The 23,635-nt window shown below is 44.1% G+C and overlaps 2 protein-coding genes and 1 long non-coding RNA gene across 5 annotated transcripts; 1 reads left to right on the forward strand and 2 right to left on the reverse strand.

The window, feature by feature from the left end:
- The first annotated feature begins 12,540 nt into the window (after window positions 1-12,540).
- LOC136513263 (uncharacterized) lies at window positions 12,541-17,398 on the forward strand. 2 transcript variants are annotated; one of them, XR_010773331.1, is made up of 5 exons: window positions 12,541-12,687; window positions 13,680-14,700; window positions 16,642-16,785; window positions 16,868-17,030; window positions 17,155-17,398. It is a non-coding gene; the product is annotated as an uncharacterized lncRNA (long non-coding RNA). The 2 variants fall into 2 exon arrangements; XR_010773330.1 differs by lacking the exon at window positions 13,680-14,700.
- A 1,002-nt stretch (window positions 17,399-18,400) lies between these two features.
- Window positions 18,401-21,180, reverse strand: LOC136513262 (CASP-like protein 5B2). 2 transcript variants are annotated; one of them, XM_066507257.1, is made up of 4 exons: window positions 20,633-21,180; window positions 19,881-20,013; window positions 18,880-18,956; window positions 18,663-18,785 (listed from the first exon to the last, which is right to left on the reverse strand). In XM_066507257.1, exons 1-4 carry the CDS (start codon window positions 20,761-20,763, stop codon window positions 18,782-18,784), a joined length of 345 nt encoding a protein of 114 aa, XP_066363354.1. In that variant the 5' UTR covers window positions 20,764-21,180; the 3' UTR covers window positions 18,663-18,781. The 2 variants fall into 2 exon arrangements, with proteins under 2 accessions (XP_066363353.1, XP_066363354.1); XM_066507256.1 differs by lacking the exon at window positions 18,880-18,956 and having other exon boundaries at window positions 18,401-18,785; window positions 20,633-21,176.
- A 108-nt stretch (window positions 21,181-21,288) lies between these two features.
- On the reverse strand, window positions 21,289-22,901 carry LOC136511016 (uncharacterized). The gene is made up of 2 exons (XM_066505266.1): window positions 22,891-22,901; window positions 21,289-22,132 (listed from the first exon to the last, which is right to left on the reverse strand). Exons 1-2 carry the CDS (start codon window positions 22,899-22,901, stop codon window positions 21,289-21,291), a joined length of 855 nt encoding a protein of 284 aa, XP_066361363.1.
- Window positions 22,902-23,635: the final 734 nt, after the last annotated feature.

A 23,635-nucleotide genomic window follows, 5' to 3' on the forward strand; every position in this document is an offset into this window, starting at 1 on the left:
ATTTTTCTCGCATTCTAAGCCGTGGGCGATTTCCGGTCGCGCATTGGTCGTGTGGCGTTCGGCGGGATTATCTCGCTCAATCGAGATGCGAACGCGGGAGAACTCGGAAACAAACACGCTCTAGGCCCAGCGAGTTGCAGCGCGACCTGTGTCATAAAAATGCCAACGTTGCAAAGTAATTAATGGTAAAGAAACAATGCATTAGGAGTGCTCTAATAAGCCAACGTTGTACCACGCTAATTAGGGGTCATTTGGGATTCGCTCATCAGTGCTTCGGCCCGGCCCCAAATTCACTATAGCGAGCCCTGTTGTATGGAGCCACTGTTCTATCTCTTCCTCAAATCAACGTGGAGCTAAGAGAACGCGTTCGGCTGGTCTTGTGCCGGCTTGTTTCAGTTTATTTTAGCTTATTCTCTCTCACAAAATACTATTTAATCATTCAAAATCAGCCATGCTACCGTAGCCAACCAAAAGTCCTTCCAAACATGTTCTTAGTCCATCCGCACGCAGGTGGCAGGCCCTGAAAGGTCGCGCGCTCTGCCATGATCACGAGCTACAGCTATCACGCGATAGCTTGTGTGCGTGCTTAAAAGAAACAAAAAAAAGCTTCTTCCTTAACACAGAAACTGAACGCTAAGCAATTTTCAGTTTTTCTTCCTTGCACCAAGCTACACACATGTATTAAGCAGTACCGCATCCGTTTTACTTCACATCCATGTTCGCCTAAGCAATCGTCTACTCCCTCCGTCATTGAAAAAAGTTATTATAGGATACGTGCAGGTCAAACTTTCTTAATTTTGACTAGATTTATAGAAAATACATGCAATATTTATATCTCCAAATAAATTATTATGAAAATATTCAATAATCTATATAATGATACTAATCATGTGTTATAAATATTAATATTATTTTTATATATAATTAGTCAAAGTTAAAAAATGTGATTTCTCGGAAAGCAAGAACGACTTCTATTATGGAACAGAGAGAGTAGTTTGTTTGTGTACCTTTTAAATGCTATACAGTGACCTGTTGTCTTTTTTTTAATGGTTATTTACCCCGTTTAAACAACCGTTTTGTCGGTTTAAGTGTATGCTTACACTGAATAATAACTAAACGGTAAGCGGCCAACTATTTATCGTTTATCATTTAGGATAATACTATATCACTATGCTTACGGTCTGAATAGGATTAGCATACACTAGTGGATCGGAGAGATACACATGATGCATGCTTTATTGAACCCTCCACTCTCAAGAACAACACAGACGCACGTGATGGAGCTGAAGCTGTTTATTTATGGCCAAAACCAAAGCAAGTACATGTGTACTAACTTTGGTCGGCACGCAGTCGATACGGTCCAGCCGAGCGCGACGCTAGCTGGCCGGGAACGGGGAAGAAGAGTAACACGCTGGATCAGTAGAGGGCATCGCTGACCAGTTTCTTCTGCACCGTTGCTGGTGGTGCAGCACACCAATTCTTCTCGACATAGTTAACGCATTGGCATTCAGCCTTCTGCTTAGAGCACCAGCAACCAGAGCAGAAGCTGGGGCACGAAGCAAAGGTGTCGTAGCACACGCAGCCACCGGTTATGGGACAGTCGCAGTCTTTGCAGACTTCGTCCGTCGCTTCCGCCGCCGCTCCTGGCCAGCACGTAGGACAAGGAAAGCGTTTCAGGAGACGAATCGATCGGCAGATGGATCACATTTTTATGTTTTTGGATTGGAGATGTGGATCAATGCTTAGAGATACCTCCTTGGATGAGACTGGCAAAGTCAATCCAGCTACGTGCCGAGGACTGCCCGGCGAAGAAGCCCAAGGCCACCACCAGGACCAGGAGCACGGCAAGTGCGCTGCCCTTGTTGCCTCCCATAGCTGCTCGATCTCTCCGTGCAAGCAGTCTTGCTTCAGTGCCGTGTGTGCTTCCGGCCGGTCACCTTTGCCCCGCCACAGCCAGTGCCAGGACCTTCCCTATTTATAGGACACATTCAACCGTGGGGAAAAATTGATTCATTTACCAAGTACAGTTGCTGCATGCTGCTCATTGCTCGTGGTGTGCAGTTGTGAATTGTGATCCCTCGACAACGTCCACACATTTGGATAGGGACCCTAATTGTCCTTATCCCTATCCCACCCACCACGATCTGTTATCCTGTCCCCCAATCACTACCCTGTCTCTCATTCAATCACTTAGTGCAGTCCCAATAAAAAAAATTAGTAGTTTCTATAATATAGGATATCGCACAAAAAAAAGTACTGCTTTTCAACTCATGGTTTCTATGAGTAATAACTATTTTCTCTTTCTCTCTCCCAACTCTATATTTTCCTTCAATGGGAGTGCGACACGAGCTCCCTAGAAACTGGTGGTTTCTCCCCAATGGCGATTTCATGGTTTCTTGGTGCATTGGGTCAAGAGTAGACCTGATTTCTTCATGAAGAAACCATTTCTATGATTTTTGCTCTCTTTCTTCATTAATTACGTTGCCATGTCAGCATTTTGCCTACGTGGCAAGTCATTTAATGAGGATAGAAACCATCATCAATGCACCATTAGGACTGCCCTTATTGTCCTTTTTCTTTTCCTCTTGTGTGACAGAGAGGCTCTAACAATACAGATCACCTAACTAAAAAATCTGTGTCTATTATAATTTTTCTAGTATGGTCTATATGGATATGGTATAGGGGCTGGGTGTCTTACAGCATGGTCTGCAAGGATTTGTCTTAGATTACATACTGTGTTTCATATTGGCACAGCTGACTTTAGGAGACCATATAGATTCAAATAATCCACGTCTCTTATAATCCTAAACCCCACAAGTAATGTATCTCAACATGCAGCCTATGGCCCTGTTCGCTTGAACTTATCAGCCATATCGTTTCAGAGAATTAACAATGTTTCTCTCTCACAACAAATCAGCATCAGCATCAGCATCGACCGTTTTTCCAGCCAGCCGAACTGTATATATCCACCTCAGCAATTCACTACATATAATTAAAACCCACTAGCACATGTAATCGTGATGTCCACGTCAACAAAACATATAAGCATTTTGTTGTCAACACCAACATTCACGCCATCCACTAACATTAATTTATAATAGTTTATTCCATCATATAAGTAATTATATATAGTCTAATTTCATTCTAAATCAACCACAATTTACGCAACAACGCGCGGGGTATACTTCTAGTTCTCAATAAGGAAAAAAAACGTAGAGTAAGATTTTAGAGAAAAAAATATAAATCCAGTTTCGTATTTTAATGAGTTAAATTGAAATTTCTATGAATTTTCAAATGTTCAATCAGATTTTAGTGTTTTTAATGCATATTTTTCTAATATTTGTCTGTTTCTTTTGATAAAGTCCAATTGACTCCCCTGAACTATGATAAATTTTGGTTTACCTTCCTCGTGGTTGATTTGACATCATATTAGCCAAAATTAAGCACTGAAATAAATTTAATGGTTTTAAAAGTTAGAGAAGTCAAAATCTAGCTTTCTGATTTTTTTGACAACACAAATCATGAGCTTTATTAATTTAAGACAATTACATCGTTTAGTACAAACTCAAGAATAAAGCTAGGGTGCTCATCGTCCCAAATACAATTTGTCTGGGTTTGCATAGCTCGCTTTGCCAACTCATGCGCTACACGATTTGCATCTCTGCTACCGTGCTCATAGAAATATCTTGAAAACCACTAAAAAAAAATGCTACATTCGTCGTAGATGGCTGCCCCCAATTTGTCGAAAATCTCCCTTCTTTAATTCTCTCTACGAACTTCCATACAATCCGCCTGAATGACAGAAGAGGTACACCTTTTGCAATGCCTATGTTTAGTTGACCGAATTTTGAAATTTGGACTACTGTAGCACTTTCGTTTTTATTTGGCAATTATTATTCAATTATAGACCAATTAGACTCAAAACGTTCGTCTCGTGATTTCCAACCAAACTGTGCAATTAGTTTTTTTTCCATCTACATTTAATGCTTCATGCACGTATCGCAAGATTCGATGTGATGGCTACTGTAGCACCTTTTGAAAATTTGGGTTTGGAACTAAACGCGGCCTAACTCGGAGAGAGAGGTGCAATGAACTTTTTCCATATGCCTACCCTGCGACCTATTTCGTCTCCTACAGCCGAGAGGACGAGCCCATTACTGCTATGGGTTGGTGTCTCCTGGCTGAGCTGCCACTAGCCATCGAGCCTACCGAGAAGAAATTTATGAAATAATATATTTTAATAAATAATTGCAGAACTAAGAGCTAAAAAGATACATTTTTATGTATTTTTTCTTTTCTTTAGATAAAATCCAAAGTTTTTAATATAGAATATGATCAAAAAATAAGTTTTATCTTAAAATTAAATTTAAAATCATTCAAAACAAGATCAACTGATTCTAAATTGAATTTCAAATTGAAACTGAATTTTGAGCATGTCGCTTACTTAGAAACGCTTGGATGCTGCTTGTTGTAGATTATTAGATGCTAAATTTTGATTTGTAGCATTATTGATTTTACAGTTTTGAAATCAAAATTATTTATTTGAGTTTTTGCTTAATATGTGTAGCCGCAAAAAAATCTTTAAAAATCTAGAAAAAAAAATCATAGTCCAAAAAATAATATTTTATCATGTAATTTCCCTACATGTGATCGCTTAGTATGATTTTATTTTTTATTTCAAATTAAAACTTATTTTGAGCATGTTTATGATTTTTTGAATTTTTTAGAGACCGTTTTAGGGCTAAACAGCATACGCCTAAACTAAAATATAACATTATGGAAAAAAAATAATTTTAAAACTATAAGCAATGATACTTGTTCCACGCAAATGGTCATGTTTGATTTTTACTATCTATTTTGAAAATTATAACATTTTTTGAGATCTTCAAGGACTTTGTTTAGGATCCACAATAAAATACCTAAACAATCAAATTGGGTCCATAGAAACGTGACTTGCTTGGGTAGTCCGGTCGGCCCCTTACTTGCGGATAGGTCTCCCAGCAAAAGCTCGGTCTGTTCGCTTGTTGGTTTCGGCCAGCCCAAACCAGCCAGCCAACAGTGTTTTTCTCTCACAATAAACCAGCACCAGCCAGCTCAAACCAGCCCAGAAACCAACCAGCGAACAGGCCGACTGACTACGCGCCTGTTTGGATTTGTTTGGATTCCAGCAAATTATGGAAGCCAGCTTCTAGAAGCTAGTTAGGGATCCAAACAACTCTTAGGGCCTGTTTGATTCCACTAGATTGTGCAACCTACAGAATCTATTGGGACATCCAAACAATCCTAGCTTTTAATTACCTTACACAATCTAGAGGCCTACATAATGTACAATCTAGGAAGCTGAACCAACACAGCTTCTTGCAGCTTCTAGATGTTAAAAGACAATTCTACCCATCCATATTTCTCTGGTTCACATCTATTCACAACAAAGAGTACAAACGACCTACCAACACAGCTTTTCTAATCTAGCTTTTAAAAGCTAGCTTCCATAATTCTAATGGAATCCAAACAAGACCTTAACTTCTAGCCAACTTCTATAATCTGGAACCTCCAGATTCCGCAATCAAGTAAGCTGAGAAACCCAGCTTCTTTCAGCTTTTGGATCCAATTTGACCAACCAGCCCCTTGCTTTTTGGCCCATACAGGGCAGGATTGAGGGTATTCTGGTAATTTAGCTCAGCTTTTACCATGCATGGATCCAAACAAGTTTCTCGACTAGCTTGCATAATCCAGCTTTTAATAATCTGACTTTTAAAAGCTAGCTTTTACCATCTTTGGGTATCCAAACGCAGCCTACATCAATCGGCTGTTGGATTGCAGATAGCTCCTTAGTCGGCTAATTAATTGCTGACTGGACTTTGCATTAGAATTTTTTTTGCCTTATACGTAGGATGCCGGTAATTCATTAGTTGCTAGGTGCTCTGTTGGCCACTAGATAGCCGACATGATACTCTAATTTTGTAAAAGTAACACTTAGATTTGTAACTATTTATAATATTATTTGAAAAAAGAAATCCACAGAGAACGTCGTAGCACTTAAGAGAGTATGTGTATTATCGATTTTACTCATTCTGTTTTTTACTATATATCTAGATAATGTATAATGTATATATAGATGCGTATAGCGTATAGCAAATAGCAAAAGTTATATATATATATATATATATATATATATATATATATATATATATATATATATATATATATATATAGGGAGAGACTATTCAGCAGCCGGCTACAAAATAAGTTATTCTGTAGCCACCTCTATTTACCATAATTTTATATACTAATTTACCATAATGTCAATGCATATTTACGATAGTTGGGTTACTATAACACATGGGAATATTTACCATAACGTTATAGTAAACCACTTAGTAAGGAGTTACTGTAAATCTCGTAAATTAACATAGTAATTATCGTAACTCAAAGTGGCTACAGAATAAGTTATTCTATGGCCAGCTACAGAATAGTAGTTCTATATATATATATATATATATATATATATATATATATATATATATATATATATATATATATATATATATATATATAGAGAGAGAGAGAGAGAGAGAGAAGTCAGAATAACTTATAATTTGGAACAAGGGAGAGAGAGAGTATAAAGCAATTTGTTGCTCTCTTCATCCTTGTGGACGAGAAAGATATACAACCACATGGTAGAAATCTACGTGCCCTCAAAACTTTTAAGTTGACTTGGACAACCTACTTCTGGACATCGCGCTGGCTGCATGGCGAAACACTCGCCGCACGCTTTCCGGGGCTGCATAGGCATAGCAAGAGGAAAAACAAGACGGTGGCAGATGCAATCACAAACAACCGATGGATTGCGGACATTGATCACAACTTGAATCAGCCGCTTATTGCAGAGTACATCAGGCTTTGGGAGGGGCTGGATAATATCGTCCTAATAGAGACACAAGAAGACACCATCACCTGGATTCTCACATCTGATGGCAAATATACAGCCAAATCTGCATACTCTATGCAATTTGAGGGCAAGACTAAATGTGTGGCAGCAGCCCAGACGTGGAAGACGAAGGCGGCACCAAGATGCAAGTTCATATGGCTCATGTTGCAGGATAGAATCTGGACTGCAGCGCGCTTGCAACGCAGAGGATGGCCAAATGAGTATTTTTGCCAACATGTATCAGAAACTTGGAGACCACCCAGCACCTGTTCTGTGAGTGTCATGTATCAAGGAAAGTCTGGGAAGAGGTGGCGAACTAGATTCAGGTACCGTCCTTGATGCCAGCAAACTGGAACAACAGCTCCACTATGGGCGTGTGGTTCACTGATTTGGTAGCTACTGCCGATCCATCATTGAGACCGGGGTTGCAGTCGTTGGTCACGCTAACGATATGGGAAATCTGGCGCGAGAGGAACAACCTCGTCTTCAGGAAGGTAACTAGGACTGTCCGGCAAATTGTGTACAACATTCAGGATGAAGCGCGGACTTGGAGATTCGCTGGGAATAGGGATTTGGAGATGCTGCTGCCGGCCTCGGCCCCAGCCTAGTCAGTGGATCAGCTAGTTGTGTTTTTAGCTTCATGTAAATCACTGTCTTGTGAATTCAGGGGTGGCGAGGGACTCTGTAGATGAGACCCAAGCAAAATAGGTGCGGCGCATCTTGTGCCACATAGGAAATCTGTAATTTGCTCCTCTTATTTAAATGAAAGCCGGTAACGGATCTTTCGAAAAGACCTGGACAACCTACCCTGCATCGAAGCTACTTGGAAGCCTAAAGCTTGTTATTCATATGTTCTTTAGGACTACCCACATCGTAGAAACATATCGATGCTCAAGAGAGAGAATATTCAGGCATCGAATTGTCTCATTGTGCAGCACGATGCCGAGTTGGAAAATTCAAACCACGGGTAAAGAAAATGCCTCGATGCTGGGTAAATTCCAGAGTCTGTTACTGCACCTTTCATTTCCAAGCAAATAGGTCCCACCCACACATATACCTTGATGCTGAACGTTGTATGTAGCAGAGAGCCTCGGCATCGGCATGAGATGGCACAGGATTATTTTTTCAGCACCGGAGCACACTGTGGCTAGTCTGACGCTGCTGTTCCTTCCCATACTAGGCAGAAGAGGCACAGCACAAAAAAGGTTCAAATATCTCAAATCCGGATGCATAGAACTTATTGGCGCCAAGTCATCGTCACAACTGTCTGCATGCCGGCAGAGCCATCAGAAAACCTTGAGGTACCAACGGAAACACCCAAGGATTCTGCAGTGGCATTGTTTCTGACGCACTTAACTCAAGCTCGAAGCAGGAAGGACACTGACAGCAGCAGGTCCCTGATGTGAGGTCTCAAGCCTGAGTTCAAGCATATCAGGTTTCCCGTGGAATTCCGCTGCATCTTTCGATCCCATCCTGAATCGATCCTTTTTAGTTGAGACGAGCACATCAGTGCCGAACTACCGATCCAAACAATATCTATTAAACAATATCATGACCTGATCACCTGCAGCTGACCAGGCATAATAAACAGTACTCCTACCAGCAGACTGCGGACGCAGCACATACTAAACAATAGCATCAGATGATCTGGCCGGTGTGAACTGCTGTCTAACCGGCATCTTCAGTCGTCTCCAGCATGATCGGATAATCAGATATAAAAACCATTCTTCACTAGTTTAGAGCATTCAATCTTGCAGGTCGCAGCCATGCGTCCATGCTTCAGCTCCAGCCACACGAGCTGCAGAATAATCGATCTCTAATGATCTCTGGTACAACTGAGTGCTCGAGAAGTCATCGCTAGTGCCCTGTTCGCTTGGCTGATAAGCCATGACTGAAAGTACCGTTAGCTAATTTGTTGTGAGAGAAAAATATTGTTCGTTGACTGAAAAAGTACGGCTTATAAGCCAAACGAACATGGCGTAGATGGAGAGTCGGTTGGAGTGACGCGAGAACGACCGGGATCTTCCGTGCCGGCGCTTGGATTTCCAACGGATTACGCCACCGGGAGGGAGGCCGGAAACGCGCGCGGATTAACAATTCCGGTGGATAACCAATCATGGTCGGGGGCTCTGATCTCTCAGCTCAGTCAGACGCGGGCATTTGGCTTCCTTTTCTTTTGCAGCAGGTAAGGTAAGCCGTATGCTTCCAAGAGTTGAATTTAGAAAGGATATCCCTGCACTGAAACTCCAACGCGTCGCTGTCCACTTGTAAAACTAGCCTTCTAAGACTGAACATCCCTTGCGTTTTAGTATCCTCCCCGTGCTACAATCCTACCACCGCGCAAAAACAATCTCCCCGTTTTCTTTCTGAAAGTTACTGACTTTATGTATTGATGGCTTAGATTTGAGAAAAATGTGAACATTTGGTAGCTACTTCATTCAGCCAAAAGTTTAAACTTGATAATAGGTTTAAATACCATCTTATCAGAATATATATTATTAGATACTTTTTATTAGCTACTTCATTCAGAGTTGCTCTCAAGCTGTCAGAGAATAATATATATTAGTACCATCTTATCAGAATATATATTATTAGATACAGTTAGATACTTGGAAATCACTCCATTTGGTCTGATTGTCTCTATCCATTTCAAGTGTCCACGTCATGCATCTTTGTCTCCCTTTTTAAGCTCACCTTTGCCTCCATTGCCACCTCAAGAGACACCCCCCCTAAAGTGTCGTAACTACTCCTTCCTTCATCTCATCTTCCTGTCTCCCAGCTCTCCCGTGAGGCCGTGAGCTTCTGCAGATTTCTGGATATGGAAGGCCTCATCCCATTCATCTACAGGGCCATCGTGCAGTACAAGAAGGAAGGGCAGGTCTCCGTGGGCGGCCTCTTCTTCGACGAGCCCTCGCCAACGTCCTACTTCCATCTCCCGGGCGACTCCGGCCGGTACCAACAGGTGATGACGACGAGCGATCTGTTCTCCCAGACTACGGCCAGCTCTGGTGCGGTCGGCGTGGCACGACGCTCTCCGGCGAGGTGCCCGTCGCACCGCGGGCGTCAAGCGTCCCCACAACCGTGACTCGTTGAAGCCGTGAGGCAAGAAAGAAAAGCAAGCGAAGGCTTGCTCACATGGAACCTGTTGTATGAGGATGATGCTGAGTAACTGTGAATATTAGCCTAAGTTGCGTGTAAGTGTACATAATCCTTCACTTTTTTAGGTTATTATTACTGTGGTACTCTATGTAATGCATGGGTGCAGGTCCTCCTAAGGAGAGGCTTTGCACACTGGAGTGAGAACTGTGTGTTGTTTGATGGAATAATACGTCAAGCAAAAGCAAATAACAGAAAGCATGAATTTTAGTACCATAATGCTCTGGTGAGGGCGTCCGTCTATGCGTGTCCGTCCGGATGCCCCGTTCCTGTGCAGCATCGGATTCAATAGGCCTGCTCCTCTCGTCCTTCACGGTTTCTAAAAAACAGTGACATTTCCATTCTTCTCCGCCGCACGCATGCAACCGCCGCGAGCGCCTCCACCGCTCCACCCACCCGCCGCTCGCCTTCTCCAGCGCGTGGTCCGCTCGCCGCGGACAGTGCACCTTCCCGCTATGGCCTTCTCCGGCGCGGCGGCACCGCACCTGGCCCCATCCCGCACCGTGCCACCACCCACCTCGCGCCGTCGCGGCCATGGTGTGCACTGTAGCCGACCGAAGACACCGTGGTAGGAATGGGAGGCCTGCGCCTAGGTGTACGCTGGGTCATTGCTCTCGACGTTCCTCTGGTCCGAGCTTACTGGCTACTGCAGTTCCCCACCAGGTAGGCCATGGCCGCCGGTGACGTCGTGTTTTAAGTGTTTCAGTCGTTTCGATCAGACGATGTGTTTTAAGTGTTTCATCTGGATGTTTCAGCTGTTTCGTTCAGACGTATGTTTCAAGTGTTTCATCTGGATGTTGCATATATTACTATAGCTCTATCCACATGTTTCAAGTGTTTCGCATGTTTCAGACTTATGTTACGAGTGTTTCATCTGGATGTTGCACAAGTAGATCTGGATGTTGCATATGTTGCTATGCCTATACGTATGTTTCAAGCGCATATTTCAAGTGTTTCATCTGTTTCATAAGTATGTTGCAAATGTTTCAAAAGTAGATCTAGTTGTTGCACGGCGCCGGTGGCTAGCGGACAGTCGCCTGCCGTGCAGCCGCCTGCTGCTACTGCTAGGGTGCCACCGTGGGTCACCGTGCGGACGCCTGAGGCCGGCAGACCGCCTCCGCGGTGCTCATCCGTTGTAGGCGGGGTAGGTGACTGGCATCGGTCCCCACGTGCATGGGGCACGTGAAAATAGAGCGTGCTTTCCATGGACGCGCGTGACGAAGGAGGCGCGGGAGCTGTGTCCGGACGGGGCGGGCTGGGATGGTCGCGCGTATGCGTGGGCGTTGGCGAGTGAACCATGCAGGCGTGCGTGACGTAGGTGACGCAGCAACTGCTCCCGGACACTAGCCCTTCGGTTTTCGGTATGTGCATGTTATAGGCCTGAGCCGTGTAGGTGCATCGGTTTCAAAAGTTGGTGTCCCACTTCTCTCTTTCTCTAAGGGCGCGTTTAGATGCATTTTTTTTTGGATTTGGTTACTGTAGCATTTTCGTTTGTATTTGGCAATTAGTGTCTAATTATGGACTAATTAGGTTCGAAAGTTTCGTCTCGCGATTTCTCACCCAACTGTGCAATTAGTTTTTTTTCGTCTACATTTAGTACTCCATGTGCCGCAAGATTCGATGTGATGGGTACTACGTAAAAATTTTTGGGAACTAAACAGCCCCTAACTTAGATGTGTGGGCACTGCCACAATCTGATAAAAGGTGGGTTTGCACAAATTATTGGATTGTGAAATCTAAGCAAACAGATTTGTGGACGAATGATCAAAAACAGTTCTTTATTCCAGTTATTATAGGGGTAATAAAAGCTAGAATCTGCAATTCTTTGTTTCAGTTAGAGATACAAAAGCTAGAATCCACAATGCCTCAATTTGTTCACAGGATTGTGAAATCTAAGCAAACAGATTTGTGCCCGTTTGGATATAGGTATTGGGGCCTTGGATTTGGCTTTGGCATTTACTATCCTCCAATTCCAGTGTTTGGAAGCTTTACCACTCTTTTCATCAATCTTCACATCTCTATCTTCTCTTATCATCTTTTATCTATCTCTATCTCCATCTCCATCTCCATCTCTATGTCTATATATTTTATTTTTATGGGCAATGCTAAGGTGCACCCTTTACATACAAGGATGTAATATCTCAAATAAATCTGAGCCATTGATTTTTCAGATTTTTACTTGATAAATTAAAAAAAATCTAGGAAAACAAAAATAAAACCTCTGGATTCCTCTAATAACGGGAGAAAGAAAATCATTCTTGCTCCGTGAAAACATCCGCTCAGATTCCCCTAATCACAGGAAAAACATCTAACATGTGTGGACACGCTAAACATGAGTCCATACATCCCTACTTGCCAACTTGCCATCACTGTTTAACGATAGCAACGCAAGCGCGTCCATCATCTGCCTCTCTTGGGCCTCATTTGGCTCAGCCCAAACCCCGGCCCACCATAACTATGCATTGAGAACACTAAAAACCCTCGACTCGTCTCTCTCGTCTCCTGTCCTGTGCCGCCCTTGCCGGTCGCCTTGTTGCCCGCCTGCCTCTCCGCCGCAGCCGCAACGGAGGAGTAACCTCGGCTTTGCCCACCGCCATCGAGAGGTACGCATCCTTCGTCCTGTGGATCCGGATCTTAATCCTTGTTTAGTACAGTAGTTCGTTAGTAGCGAACGTAGCCATGTGGATATGTAATCCACCCAGCTATTGGCCTCCTGTTGGCGTCTAGTGTCTCTTCCTGAGCTCGTAACTAAGAATGTAAATATATCCTGTTCTTAACTAAATTCACCAGACATTATGTTGTCTGTCTAAATCTTCTTCATGTTGCGTCCCTATTTTGGATTATTTGAGATATTTGCAACCAGAATTTTTGTTTTGTGTGAGCAACTGAGCACTTGTTTGGGGAAATTGAGTTACATTTAGGGCTTGTTCGGTTGTTTCGGATTCATGGCCTGTAATTTTTCCTGGCTGGAATGATTGTGTATTTTGTATAACAATTCATCAGCTGGATTGGTTCCTGCCTCCATTCCGGAATAACCGAACGGCCCCTTTAGGGGTTTCGTACCAATTCAAAAGGCTTTCCTTCCCGTTATTCAAATAAAGCTTTGTTTTGGCTCAACTGATATTCTCAATTTATTTGCAGAGGAGTTTTAGGAAACACACTGTTAGACTGACTCAATTGGACGCAGTAAAACTGATGAAGTGTTTTTTTAGCTGAATCTGAACTTCGGAGTGTCAAATATTCTATTCGTCGGTTCCACATGTGGACTGATTAGCCAACACCATTCTTTTTTACTTTGCCTTAGCACCTTTTTTCATTAAGAGGGTAGAAAACATTAAAACAAATACAAAACTCATTGGAAGCCTAAGCTTACAGATGAGGATTTAGTTCTCGTAGGCGTTAATTACACAAACACTTTGTGACCAAACAGAGAAGCACATGTCCCAAATACAATACTCATTGCAAAACAATACGCGACTGTAGCTGCCTGAAACTTGCTAGAATCCACTCTTCAGCCTCTTCCAGAATCAGCTCCACTTTTTTTATCAGAGTCGACTAGCAGCTACTGAACGTGCGATCATTACATTTTTTCCAGATGTGCCAGGACACCAAATGCACAAGTGTATCAAAATCACGACGAGAGAGCTTCGGAACCAACTTCCTAGATCCAAGCCACCAATCAAACATCATGTCGAATAAGGGATTAACACCTCCAAGCCTAGGCAAAGTAGCAGACAGGACCAAACTTCCCGACTGAGAACATAATCCATCAGCTGGTGATCCAGTCTCTGAAACCTGATCGCACAAGGCGCAGGAGTCTGAATCCTGCAAATTGTGCTGCCACCTCCTATTTGCTGTCCAGTGCTGACTATGGAGAGCTAGCCGAAAGAAATATTTCACTTTCTGTGGAGGACAGACCTTCCAGAGCTCCTTCGTGCCTGCCATACGGATTGAGCCAACTAACATCGCTCTGTAAGCCGATGAAACTGAATACTGCTTGTTTGCTGACCACCACCAGATCAACCGATCATGGACGCGACTCCGAAGCACTACCTGATCCAGCCTCTCCCAAATCATGACATAGTCCAGTAGCACCTGCACAGTCAGCGCCCCACTAATGCCCTTTACCCATGCACAGTTGTCGAGCGCATCCCTGACTGAACGACACTGATGTCGAGCAGGAACCAAGAAGAACACTTCCCATCAACCATTTGGACCTCCATTGCAGCAAAGAACAAGGCTTGGACTGCTTTCTCTGGTTTATTCGGAAGACCAACCCAGCATCTTGGTGGATCAGACCACGGATACCACTCCCAGCACAGGCGCAGAGCCATACCAAAGCGATGCAAATTGGTGATCCCTAACCCTTCAAGTTCTTTAGGCCTGCAAACGACCTCCTGCATTACCTTGCACTTGCCACCCGGCACTGATTCAGCACCAGCCCACAGAAAATCTCTCCGCCGGCCATCAATAGCTTCGATTGCCCAAGCAGAAAGACAGACTGCAATGGGGACATGCACTGGCATGGCCAACAGCGTGGCCTGGGTCAACATGGCTTTCCCAGCCAAGTTCAAAAGTCCACCCTTCCATTCCGGAATAAGATCCACATGGTCCAGGTATTTTGTTTTGCGTTCTGTTCTTTGTACTTAGTTGTGTCACCGCAAATTGGATATGCTTTTCTTGTTTTTGCTTGTGTAGAAAAAAGTAGCTTGCTTGTAGTAATATGGAGGAAGGAGGATGGGATGTTTAATAATTCCCCTCCAGCAGTGAGACACTAGTGAACCTGTCTAGATAATTATCCTTAGCGCAGACCCTATGATTTCAATGTAGTAGCAATATGATTGTGTCAAGTCCCTGGTCTGGTGGACGTGAGGAAGCCAAATGTTTAGTTCGGATGTCAATTCCTTGTGGATGCCTTTCAATTCTGGCTATGGGTAGAACCATGTCTTTCCATAGCTATTTTTGCTGTTATAATAGTTCTCGCATTACATAGTCTAGGTGCAACTATTCACTGGCAAAGCAAGCTATACTTCTATTGTCTCTATAGAAAGCCATGTGTTCTTAGTGTGTTCCACATAGGGGGAACAAGGTTATCTAATCTCCAGTATGCTCATTGCAACATCCTATGTTAGTGATTACTGTTGTGTCCTTGGCAAAAAGAAATGATGAGTTGATGACAGTGTCAGTGTGTTGTTTCACACATTATGCTACCAATAAAGTTGTATTGTCTCTTACCTAATTTGCACATCCAGTGCATAGTCAGTGTGTGGACTACTGAAACATTATGATTGCAAGACTTGTGGCCTGTGGGTCAGTGTTATTCGATTTGCCATTTAATTTGCATGCTGGGTTTTCTTTTCACCCCTTCCATCTGCCACAAATTATTTTTTGTTTTTACCTTTGTGAAATGTTTTTTTTTTTTAAATAGTACAGCAGGGGAAGCCCCCCACTGTAAGAAAATGAAAGAAGCTGTACAAGCACACAAAACTGTGCAAGCAAACAACGAACAGCAGAAACTAGAAGCCTAAGAGAGGCAAGGAAACTAGGCTAGGGAATCTATACAGGATAAGAAAGCAGACGCTTAGCATCACAGATCCTGAAGTCGAGCTTCCTCACTAAAGCTGAACTTCCAAGAATCTAAGGAAGGACGACCCCTTTGCGAAATGTTATCTGTTAGTCTTAACGTGTTAGTAGACCTCTATTTGATGGCTTACTAGTTGCTGTTTCTTATATATACTCAATTATTATTTTATTCCAAAGCTGCTAGTGTAATCCTTTGGGATTTGTAACACATGGCAGCCTTACAAGTCTGTTTTTCCACAACTGGTGATGTCCAATTTTATTGCCATACGCAATGAAATTACATGGTTTGGGTACTTTGAGTTTTGAAGAGTCTTGCTACAAGCAATACAAAGAGTTCTAATCGGCTAACCCAGACACATAACCAAACCGATATTCACTACTAGCAACCTTCTATTCTTACAGCTACTAAACAACAGACAATAAGACATAGAATAGGCCCATGGTCCACTCCACCACCTAGATGCAAAAAACATCAACATTTTGCACTTCTTAGTGCCCACTAGCATCTTTTCGCTGCCTCCATCATCGCAATGAGACTGCTACATCTTAAGTTATTATCTCCATCCTGCTGCCTTCATTATGCTGCTCGAGTGGAAGTTTAGCGCTGCTTCCTTCCGAATATATGCTCCTTCCAGCGCCTTTCTGGAGTCCCGCCCAATAAGAAGAAACAAACAAGCAAGCAAACACATGATCTCAGCATAAGATCTAACCAACTTCTTTTGAAAACAAAATAAACATATTATTTCTTGCCCACCATAATCCCAATAAATAGCAGCCAGTACAACCATGGGAAATTGCTTCCCATTTGGAAGAGATTTCTTGCATCAAACCCAAAAATGATAAAAAGAATCTGGTGTACAAGATGCTCCTACACCATAGTTAAACTACACGCATACTTTGCCATCGAACAGCCCAAAGTTAAATGTTGAATATTTTCATTCTCTTCACAAGTCTGCTGGTGCACATCTCTGCAGGTTCGCCGAGGATGGTGAGAGTTAGCGTCTTGAACGATGCTCTCAAGAGCATGTATAATGCTGAGAAGCGTGGGAAGAGGCAAGTGATGATCAGGCCATCTTCAAAGGTGATCATAAAGTTCCTTTTGGTGATGCAGAAGCATGGTTAGTTCTCTTTATTTACATTTTGTTTGAAACTTGTTGAAAACAAGGAAAGGGTTCTCATGACTGCTGTCCTTTTCTGCAGGGTATATCGGTGAGTTTTGAGTATGTTGATGACCATCGTGCTGGAAAGATTATTGTTGAGTTGAACGGCAGGCTGAACAAGTGCGGAGTAATCAGTCCTTGTTTTGATGTTAGGTGTCAAGGAAATTGAAGGGTGGACTGCTAGGCTCCTTCCATCTCGTCAGGTCCGTTCCTTCGCCATACGGGCTTTGCTTGTTTCTAACTATGGATCTGACGCTGGGTATCTGTACAAGCAGTTCAAATTTTACATTGTAATAATGTAATTATCTTTCACTGTTTGTTGTGCAGTTCGGTTTTATTGTCTTGACGACCTCTGCTGGCATCATGGATCATGAAGAGGCCAGGAGGAAGAACGTTGGTGGCAAGGTGCTAGGGTTTTTTCTACTAGATGGAAGTTTGATAAAAAAGGATTTTGAATCAGCGTAGTAGGATGTTTGTCCTTGACTTATATTCCTGAAGTTTCGAACGAGCGAGACTGCACAAGTGCAATTTACTTTGTATTATTCTTACCGAAATCCAAATTTTGGAAGAAGGATAAGTGTCCTTTTGCTTTTCTTTATTGCGCCCTCTGTTTGTTTAGCAAAAGCTTTCAACCTTTGTACCACGAAAGTTTGAGATTTTGGTAAGAAGTAAAATTCGTTGGTGCAGTACAATGTCGATATTTTTGACAATTCATGATTGCAAGGTGAACACGTTTGCTTCATTCCTAAGATTGCCAAGGGTTGTCACACTTGGCGCCTAACTTTTGCCACACTTTTTCTTGCCTAAATCATCTAACCTGTGGCAGAGAGAAAAAGATAGCCACAACTTGGCTTGCAAGGATGTGTTGCCAAGACATGATGGGCACATGGCTTGTGGGATCAATCCATACCTAGGCGAAAAGTTTGCCACGCCTAACTTGAGACATGAAACCAGATGCTAACCTGACCTAGTAAAACCTAAGTGACTGCTTGTCGGGAGTCCTGGTGCTGTCTGGACCCCCAACAATTATATGCTTCTCCACGAATGTTTTGGACCTGTGGATCTGTGCCTGATGGATTATGCGCCGTTCTCCTAGATGCTAAGCTACTGTGGCTGCTACTAGATGCTAAGCTACTGTGGTTGTCATTCCTGTTCTGCTCAAGGTTGCAACTGCTCTACATTACTGCGATGCCGTCTTCTCTTTTGTATCCGGCAAGAAACCCGCCATCTTGTAAACGCGTCAGGGATGCAGACACATCATTCAGATGTGTTGCTAATTAGTCTATTTGTGCAGAACTCATGACGTTTCTTTCACAGAAATTCTAAAACAACTGCCTTGATGTGAAATTGGCCAACTTGTTTCGTTTTGTCGACAGCATGTAACCATTACATAGTTGAGCTCGAGTAAAAAATGCATCACACAAGATAAATGCCATCTCTATCAGAAACTAAAAATCCAAGGTCTTGTTTCAGATTGTTTACATAGAACTGCTTGATTGCAGTGTGCGAGGTCACCTTGCATCAAAGATAGCGAAAGGCAATTAACTCAGCAGATATGAAGGAAAAGTATCTGTTCAGTGAATTTCTTCCTTCTTCCATTAGTAACTGTTCCCTCCAAGGACTTTACATGATCCCAACATTTCCAATTTTTGGGCTACGTGGTCTGCTAAATATGTGATATGGTTGTAAAAGCTACGAGGAGAGAACAGCAAAGTAGGCACTATAAACATCGCTACCACCAAATTTTACACACAAAGTCAGAACGCAGCCAGCAGCCAAAACATGATCAAGGCTGATGTAGCACTGAATGCTCAAGACACGAAGGCAAACGCTGTGGCGAGCTCATATTTTCCGCAAGGGAGATGGGTATACCTTCTGCAGAAGAACACGTCCTTTTGAAATAGAATTACTACACCAGCAGATGAGCTTGCTGCGGCGAATGACAGAATTGCTGTTACCTACACTCAGTAGATTGGTTTTCATTAGTGCTGCTGAAAGCATGGACGTGATTAGATGAGCGTCGCCCAAATGAGTACAAGGCTAGACTCGTACAATTTGATAAATAACAAATCCACACCAGACTGAATGTAATACACAGATCTGATCTTTCCTCTTAGTATGACCCCAAGCTGGCATCACAATGCATCATCCATCAAATAGGGAGAGCATGAATAATGAACATCATGTACAGAAAACCAAACTTTGCCAATTTAAAACTAACATGAATTGTACAAATGTGAAACTATTAACTCTTCTTAAAGGGGGAAAACAGAATGTACTGGATCATTTAAGTATCACAGATTTAGAATGTGCAGAGCACTTATGTTGAAAATTAGATATTATTATTACTCTCTCCATCGCAAACAAGTAATAGTTTGCAAATTGATACTCTATAAAACACAACTTTGATGACCAAAATCTATTCTGATATACTCCCTCCGTTCCTTAATATAAGCCATATAGATTTCTAAAGAAAATTCCAAAATATAGGTACGTATCAGCTTCCACGCCGATTAGTTTGGAAACCTTTCCACCGTACATAGCACATGCCCCAACCAATCCCTTAGATTTAGGAAATAATCTGATTGGGAGAGAGAAGGTGGCCTGATTTTCCTTTTTTTCCTCGGTCTCACATCCTTCCCCAAGCCGTGCGTTAATATTGGTGCTAAAAACTATATGGCTTATATTAAGGAACGGAGGGAGTAAATGGAACTTCAGCATTTTGAACAAATCTACAAACATTCGTGTTCCTATTCACAAATAAATTGATAGCCAAATAGTTCACGAGATTTTACATTGAGAATCCTAAAACATTTAAAACAAAACAAAAACTTCTAGAGGAGTAGCATAACAAAATTTATGGATAAAGCTCCACATTTCCAGAGATATAGAAAAGAACTGCAAAAATATCAATCAGTTTGGAATATTCATATGGACAACTTCATTGCTTCTATAAAGTAGTATACCAATATACTGGATGTTAAGGGTTTATCGAAGCATATAGGTAAAAGCACATTAGATGACAAGAGTTCCAAAATGAGTTTAGTCATTACCCAGTCTCCAACGACAAACAAGCTCAATAGAATGGGGCTGGTGAGATCCTTGTTGGCTGTAATGGCATATCCATCAAGACACGCAAGTCCAAAACTCCACAGCATTTGAAGTCCCATTGATGCAATCAAGTAGCTGAAATGTGAAAGACAATATGAGGTTTTTGCAAATTTGAAAGGAGAAAGTTTACGAGCTGTAACAATCTGAGTTAACAGCTTACTAAACATCAGCAGATAAGCAATCACAGCAACAAGGATCCATTAGATACTGGAATGACTACAAATGCACCACGTGTTTCAAGCTACCACCACCATATCGAACAAAATGGATTCTTTGAATACGCCTCCAGTGTCACCATGCTAATATGCTTTTCGGACTATCTGTACAATTGGACGGCAATCATATACTTCTCAGAATTTTTGTCTCGGATGCTGCAACTAACCCTCCGAACTAAATGCACTTGACAAAACGCAACCTAGAAATTAAGAAGCAGTTTGTTAGTCGTCCCTTCCTCACTCCACAATTCCCCCATAAATGAACCCAATTACGACTGCATTGATCCATAAAAAAATAATGAGGATTGATGAATCGTCAGAGAATAATCCGAGGCAAAATGGGGATTTAGGGATGCTCCCCGCCAAATGGATAGATTCACGAGAAACCCCAACCAACAGAGACCACGGTAGGCTAGAAGAAGAAACCCCCAAAAGACAAGGTCAACCGGGACGCGGTTTGTGGTTTTCATGTAGCTTACCAGAAGGCGGTGTAGCTGGCGAATCCGAGCGAGCTGCCCATGAGGCCGATGCAGGCGGCGGCGAAGAACGTCTGCCCCACCCGCAGCACCAGGCCGCCCCAAGAACCAGGCCTCCCCAGCAGCCCGGACATCGCCTCCTACCCTCGACCCACCGTCCTCTCGGCCCCGCCGATCACTCCCGCCGCAGCTCAGCGGCCGCGGCGATCGACCATGCGCGCTCCAATCCTGTGGGTCAGGAGTTGGGCGGATCACTGCGGGTTTTACGCAAGAATTGGGGTCTCGAGGAGGCGGCGAAGGGGATTTTAACAGTAATTGACAAGTACTCCTCCCGAACAGTGGCAAGAATTTGGGTCTCGAGGAGGCGGCGAAGGGGGTTTTAACAGTACTCCTACCAACAGCAGCAGAGGGGGAGGCCAGGAGGGTGGAAAAGCGGCGAGATGGTGGAGGGGACGGGAATTTCGGGTGGAGGGCGGCGGAGGTTGGTGCGACTCTGACGCGCGCGCGGCGGAAAAGCGCCGCCGGGTTGCGTGTGTTGGCTGCTTCCGCGTGCGCGCGCGCCTACGCCTGCCGTCGGGCGGGCGGCCGAATTTTTTACAATTTGTTTTTTTTTTAAGTTTCTCACCGACGGACTCCAGAAAGAATTTAGGAAATGAACCTTAGTCCGGCTCTGGCGCCGAGTCTCCTGGCATGTCCTCGGCGCTGTAGATCTTGACGTCGATCTCAAAAATATCTAACGGGCTCGCGTCTTTCCTCTCTTCTTCTCCCTCTCGCCCTAGCCGAGCACTGCCGCCGACGCCGCCGCTCGCCCGCGCCACCGCCGCACCCTCGCCCGCGCCCGTGCCCCCGCCCTCGCCGCGCCACCGCCCCCCGCTGCACCATCGCCGCCGCGCTACCGTCGCCGCGCCGCCGCCCCACGCCGAGCCCGCCACCGCCCCCGCCGCACCATCGCCGCCGCGCAGCGCCGAGCCCGCGGCGCCACGCCTGCTCCCACGCCCGCCACAGTGCCTGCGCTCGCCCGCCACTGCCCTCGCCGCACCACCGTCCCCGCCGCGCCACCGCCGCCGCGCCGCACCCGAGGCCATGCCCGGGCCACGCCGCGCCGCGCCCGCCACCGCGCCCGCGCGTGACCCGAGGCCGCCCCCCCGCCCCACGCCGCGCCCCTTGCCGCGCCGCGCCTCGGCGTGCTGTAGCGCTGCACCGCCCCCCGCGCCGCGCTGTTGCCCGTGGTTGGCCACCGCGCCGCGTAGCGCCGCCTCCGCCGCCTTCCGTCGTCGTCCTCGCCTTGCCCTCCACCGTCGGCCTCGGTCGTGGCCCGCCTTGCCGTCCTCTACCGCCGACCTCGCCCCGCCTTGCCGCCGTCCACCGCCGGCGTGCTTCTCGCGGCCGTCGAGCCGAACTCGCCGCGCGTAGCCCCTGGCATCCCGCGCCCGCCGCGCGCCACCGCTATTGTCTGCCGCGCCACCACCGGCCCAGATCTTCGGCCTAACCCACGCCCATCGTCTGCCAGCCCGGAAAGGTAAAATTTATGAATATGCAATATACCTACTTAATTGGCATTTGTTATTTATTAGTTAATATTATGACTCAGGTAGTTAATTTAGTTAGTGATCTAGTGAGATATATATGTAGATAGATAGAAACATAGACACATAGGCACATAGATATAGTTAGATAGCAACTTAGATATGTAGTTACATTTTTAGTTATCTACATATGATCTAGTTATTTAGTGAGTACATTGTAAATATATACGTAGTTATTATCTTGATTATTTAGTTTGTAGTTAGAAAGTACTTGTTAGGTACTATCTATCGTCTAATTTGGATTAAAGGACACGTGTTTCGTTATGTGTTTGAATTAGATGGATAACCTAGTGACCATATATCATGGAGGCACCGTTGAAAGCGATCGCTATGGATATATTGAGTTTCTTGACATGCAAAGCGTGCCTGTGCTATTCAATGATAGGCCTTCATTTAGTGACATGGTTGCAAGGGCTCGAGAGGAGCTGCATTGCCTTGGAGATGATGTCATTGCAGTTGATGGTGTACTGCACCTAGGTTGTTCTTCGAACATCTTCAGGCGAATGATCTCAATTGATTGTGCGGATTAGTGGGAGAACTATGTAAGATCGACTATGAAGAGCCAGCTACAATGTTTGGACGTTGTTGTGCGTCGGGTGTTAGTTGATCCCATTCCTCATGGGTTTACCCCAGCAATGGATCATTAGACATACATCGACCCTCCCGTTCTAGAACCTTGCCTGCATGTGCATATTGCACCTATGGTTCCCGATGCTCAATCTGCCCCTAAATGCGGTATTTGGAGATGGTTGTCAGACTTATTTTTTCATGGCAGATCCTCCTTATGAGATCCCTTTGACACAGAATCATCCGAGTAAGTGTCTTAACCGCATAGTTTTTGGGAGCTTACCCCGTTCCTTATATCTATTTCTTTCATTCTTTTCTTATTTCTGTAATGATGTTGCAGGAGACATTCCTAAGAATGTGGATATGCCCCCGGTTGCTGCACAAGTGTACTTTGGAGATGGATTCCGTGGGTCAAATAGTGTTGAAATTATGCATGATTCGGAGCCATATGAGATGGCTAGGGCTCTTGATTCTGATAATGATCGCCCTGTTAGAGAGCTGACAGAAAGTGATATTGAGATGGTGAGGCGTATCTTTCCCGACCGCCATGATCCTAGAGTTCATGAGTTCAGCGATCTTGCTCATTTCGATCAAGCGTTTGCAAAAGGACATGATGATGAGCTCCTAGAAGCTCCTGAGGCCAGTCCTAACATGATAATTGAGAATGGGAGGGTGTTCAATGACCTCCCTACTTTAAAGAGGTGGTTGCAGGCTTTTGCAGTGATACAAAAGAGGCCTTACAGGGTATTGCATTCATATGCGGAGCGCCGTTACATAGTTGTGTGTGACAAGAAACGCTGCCTATGGAGGGTTTGTGCAAGGAAGCAATAGGTAACCGAAAAATGGAAGATCA

The sequence above is a fragment of the Miscanthus floridulus genome, chromosome 16, assembly GCF_019320115.1.
Source record: "Miscanthus floridulus cultivar M001 chromosome 16, ASM1932011v1, whole genome shotgun sequence".
NCBI classification, from domain to species: Eukaryota; Viridiplantae; Streptophyta; class Magnoliopsida; order Poales; family Poaceae; genus Miscanthus; species Miscanthus floridulus.

Coding starts and splice junctions, on each gene's coding strand:
- LOC136513262 (XM_066507256.1), bottom strand. CDS start 20,763: ATGTCCGGGCTGCTGGGGAGGCCTGGTTCTTGGGGCGGCCTGGTGCTG. Junction 20,014..20,632: donor GCCAGCTACACCGCCTTCTG/GTAAGCTACATG, acceptor TTCACATTTCAG/CTACTTGATTGCATCAATGG. Junction 18,786..19,880: donor TGTTTGTCGTTGGAGACTGG/GTAATGACTAAA, acceptor TACTGAGTGTAG/GTAACAGCAATTCTGTCATT.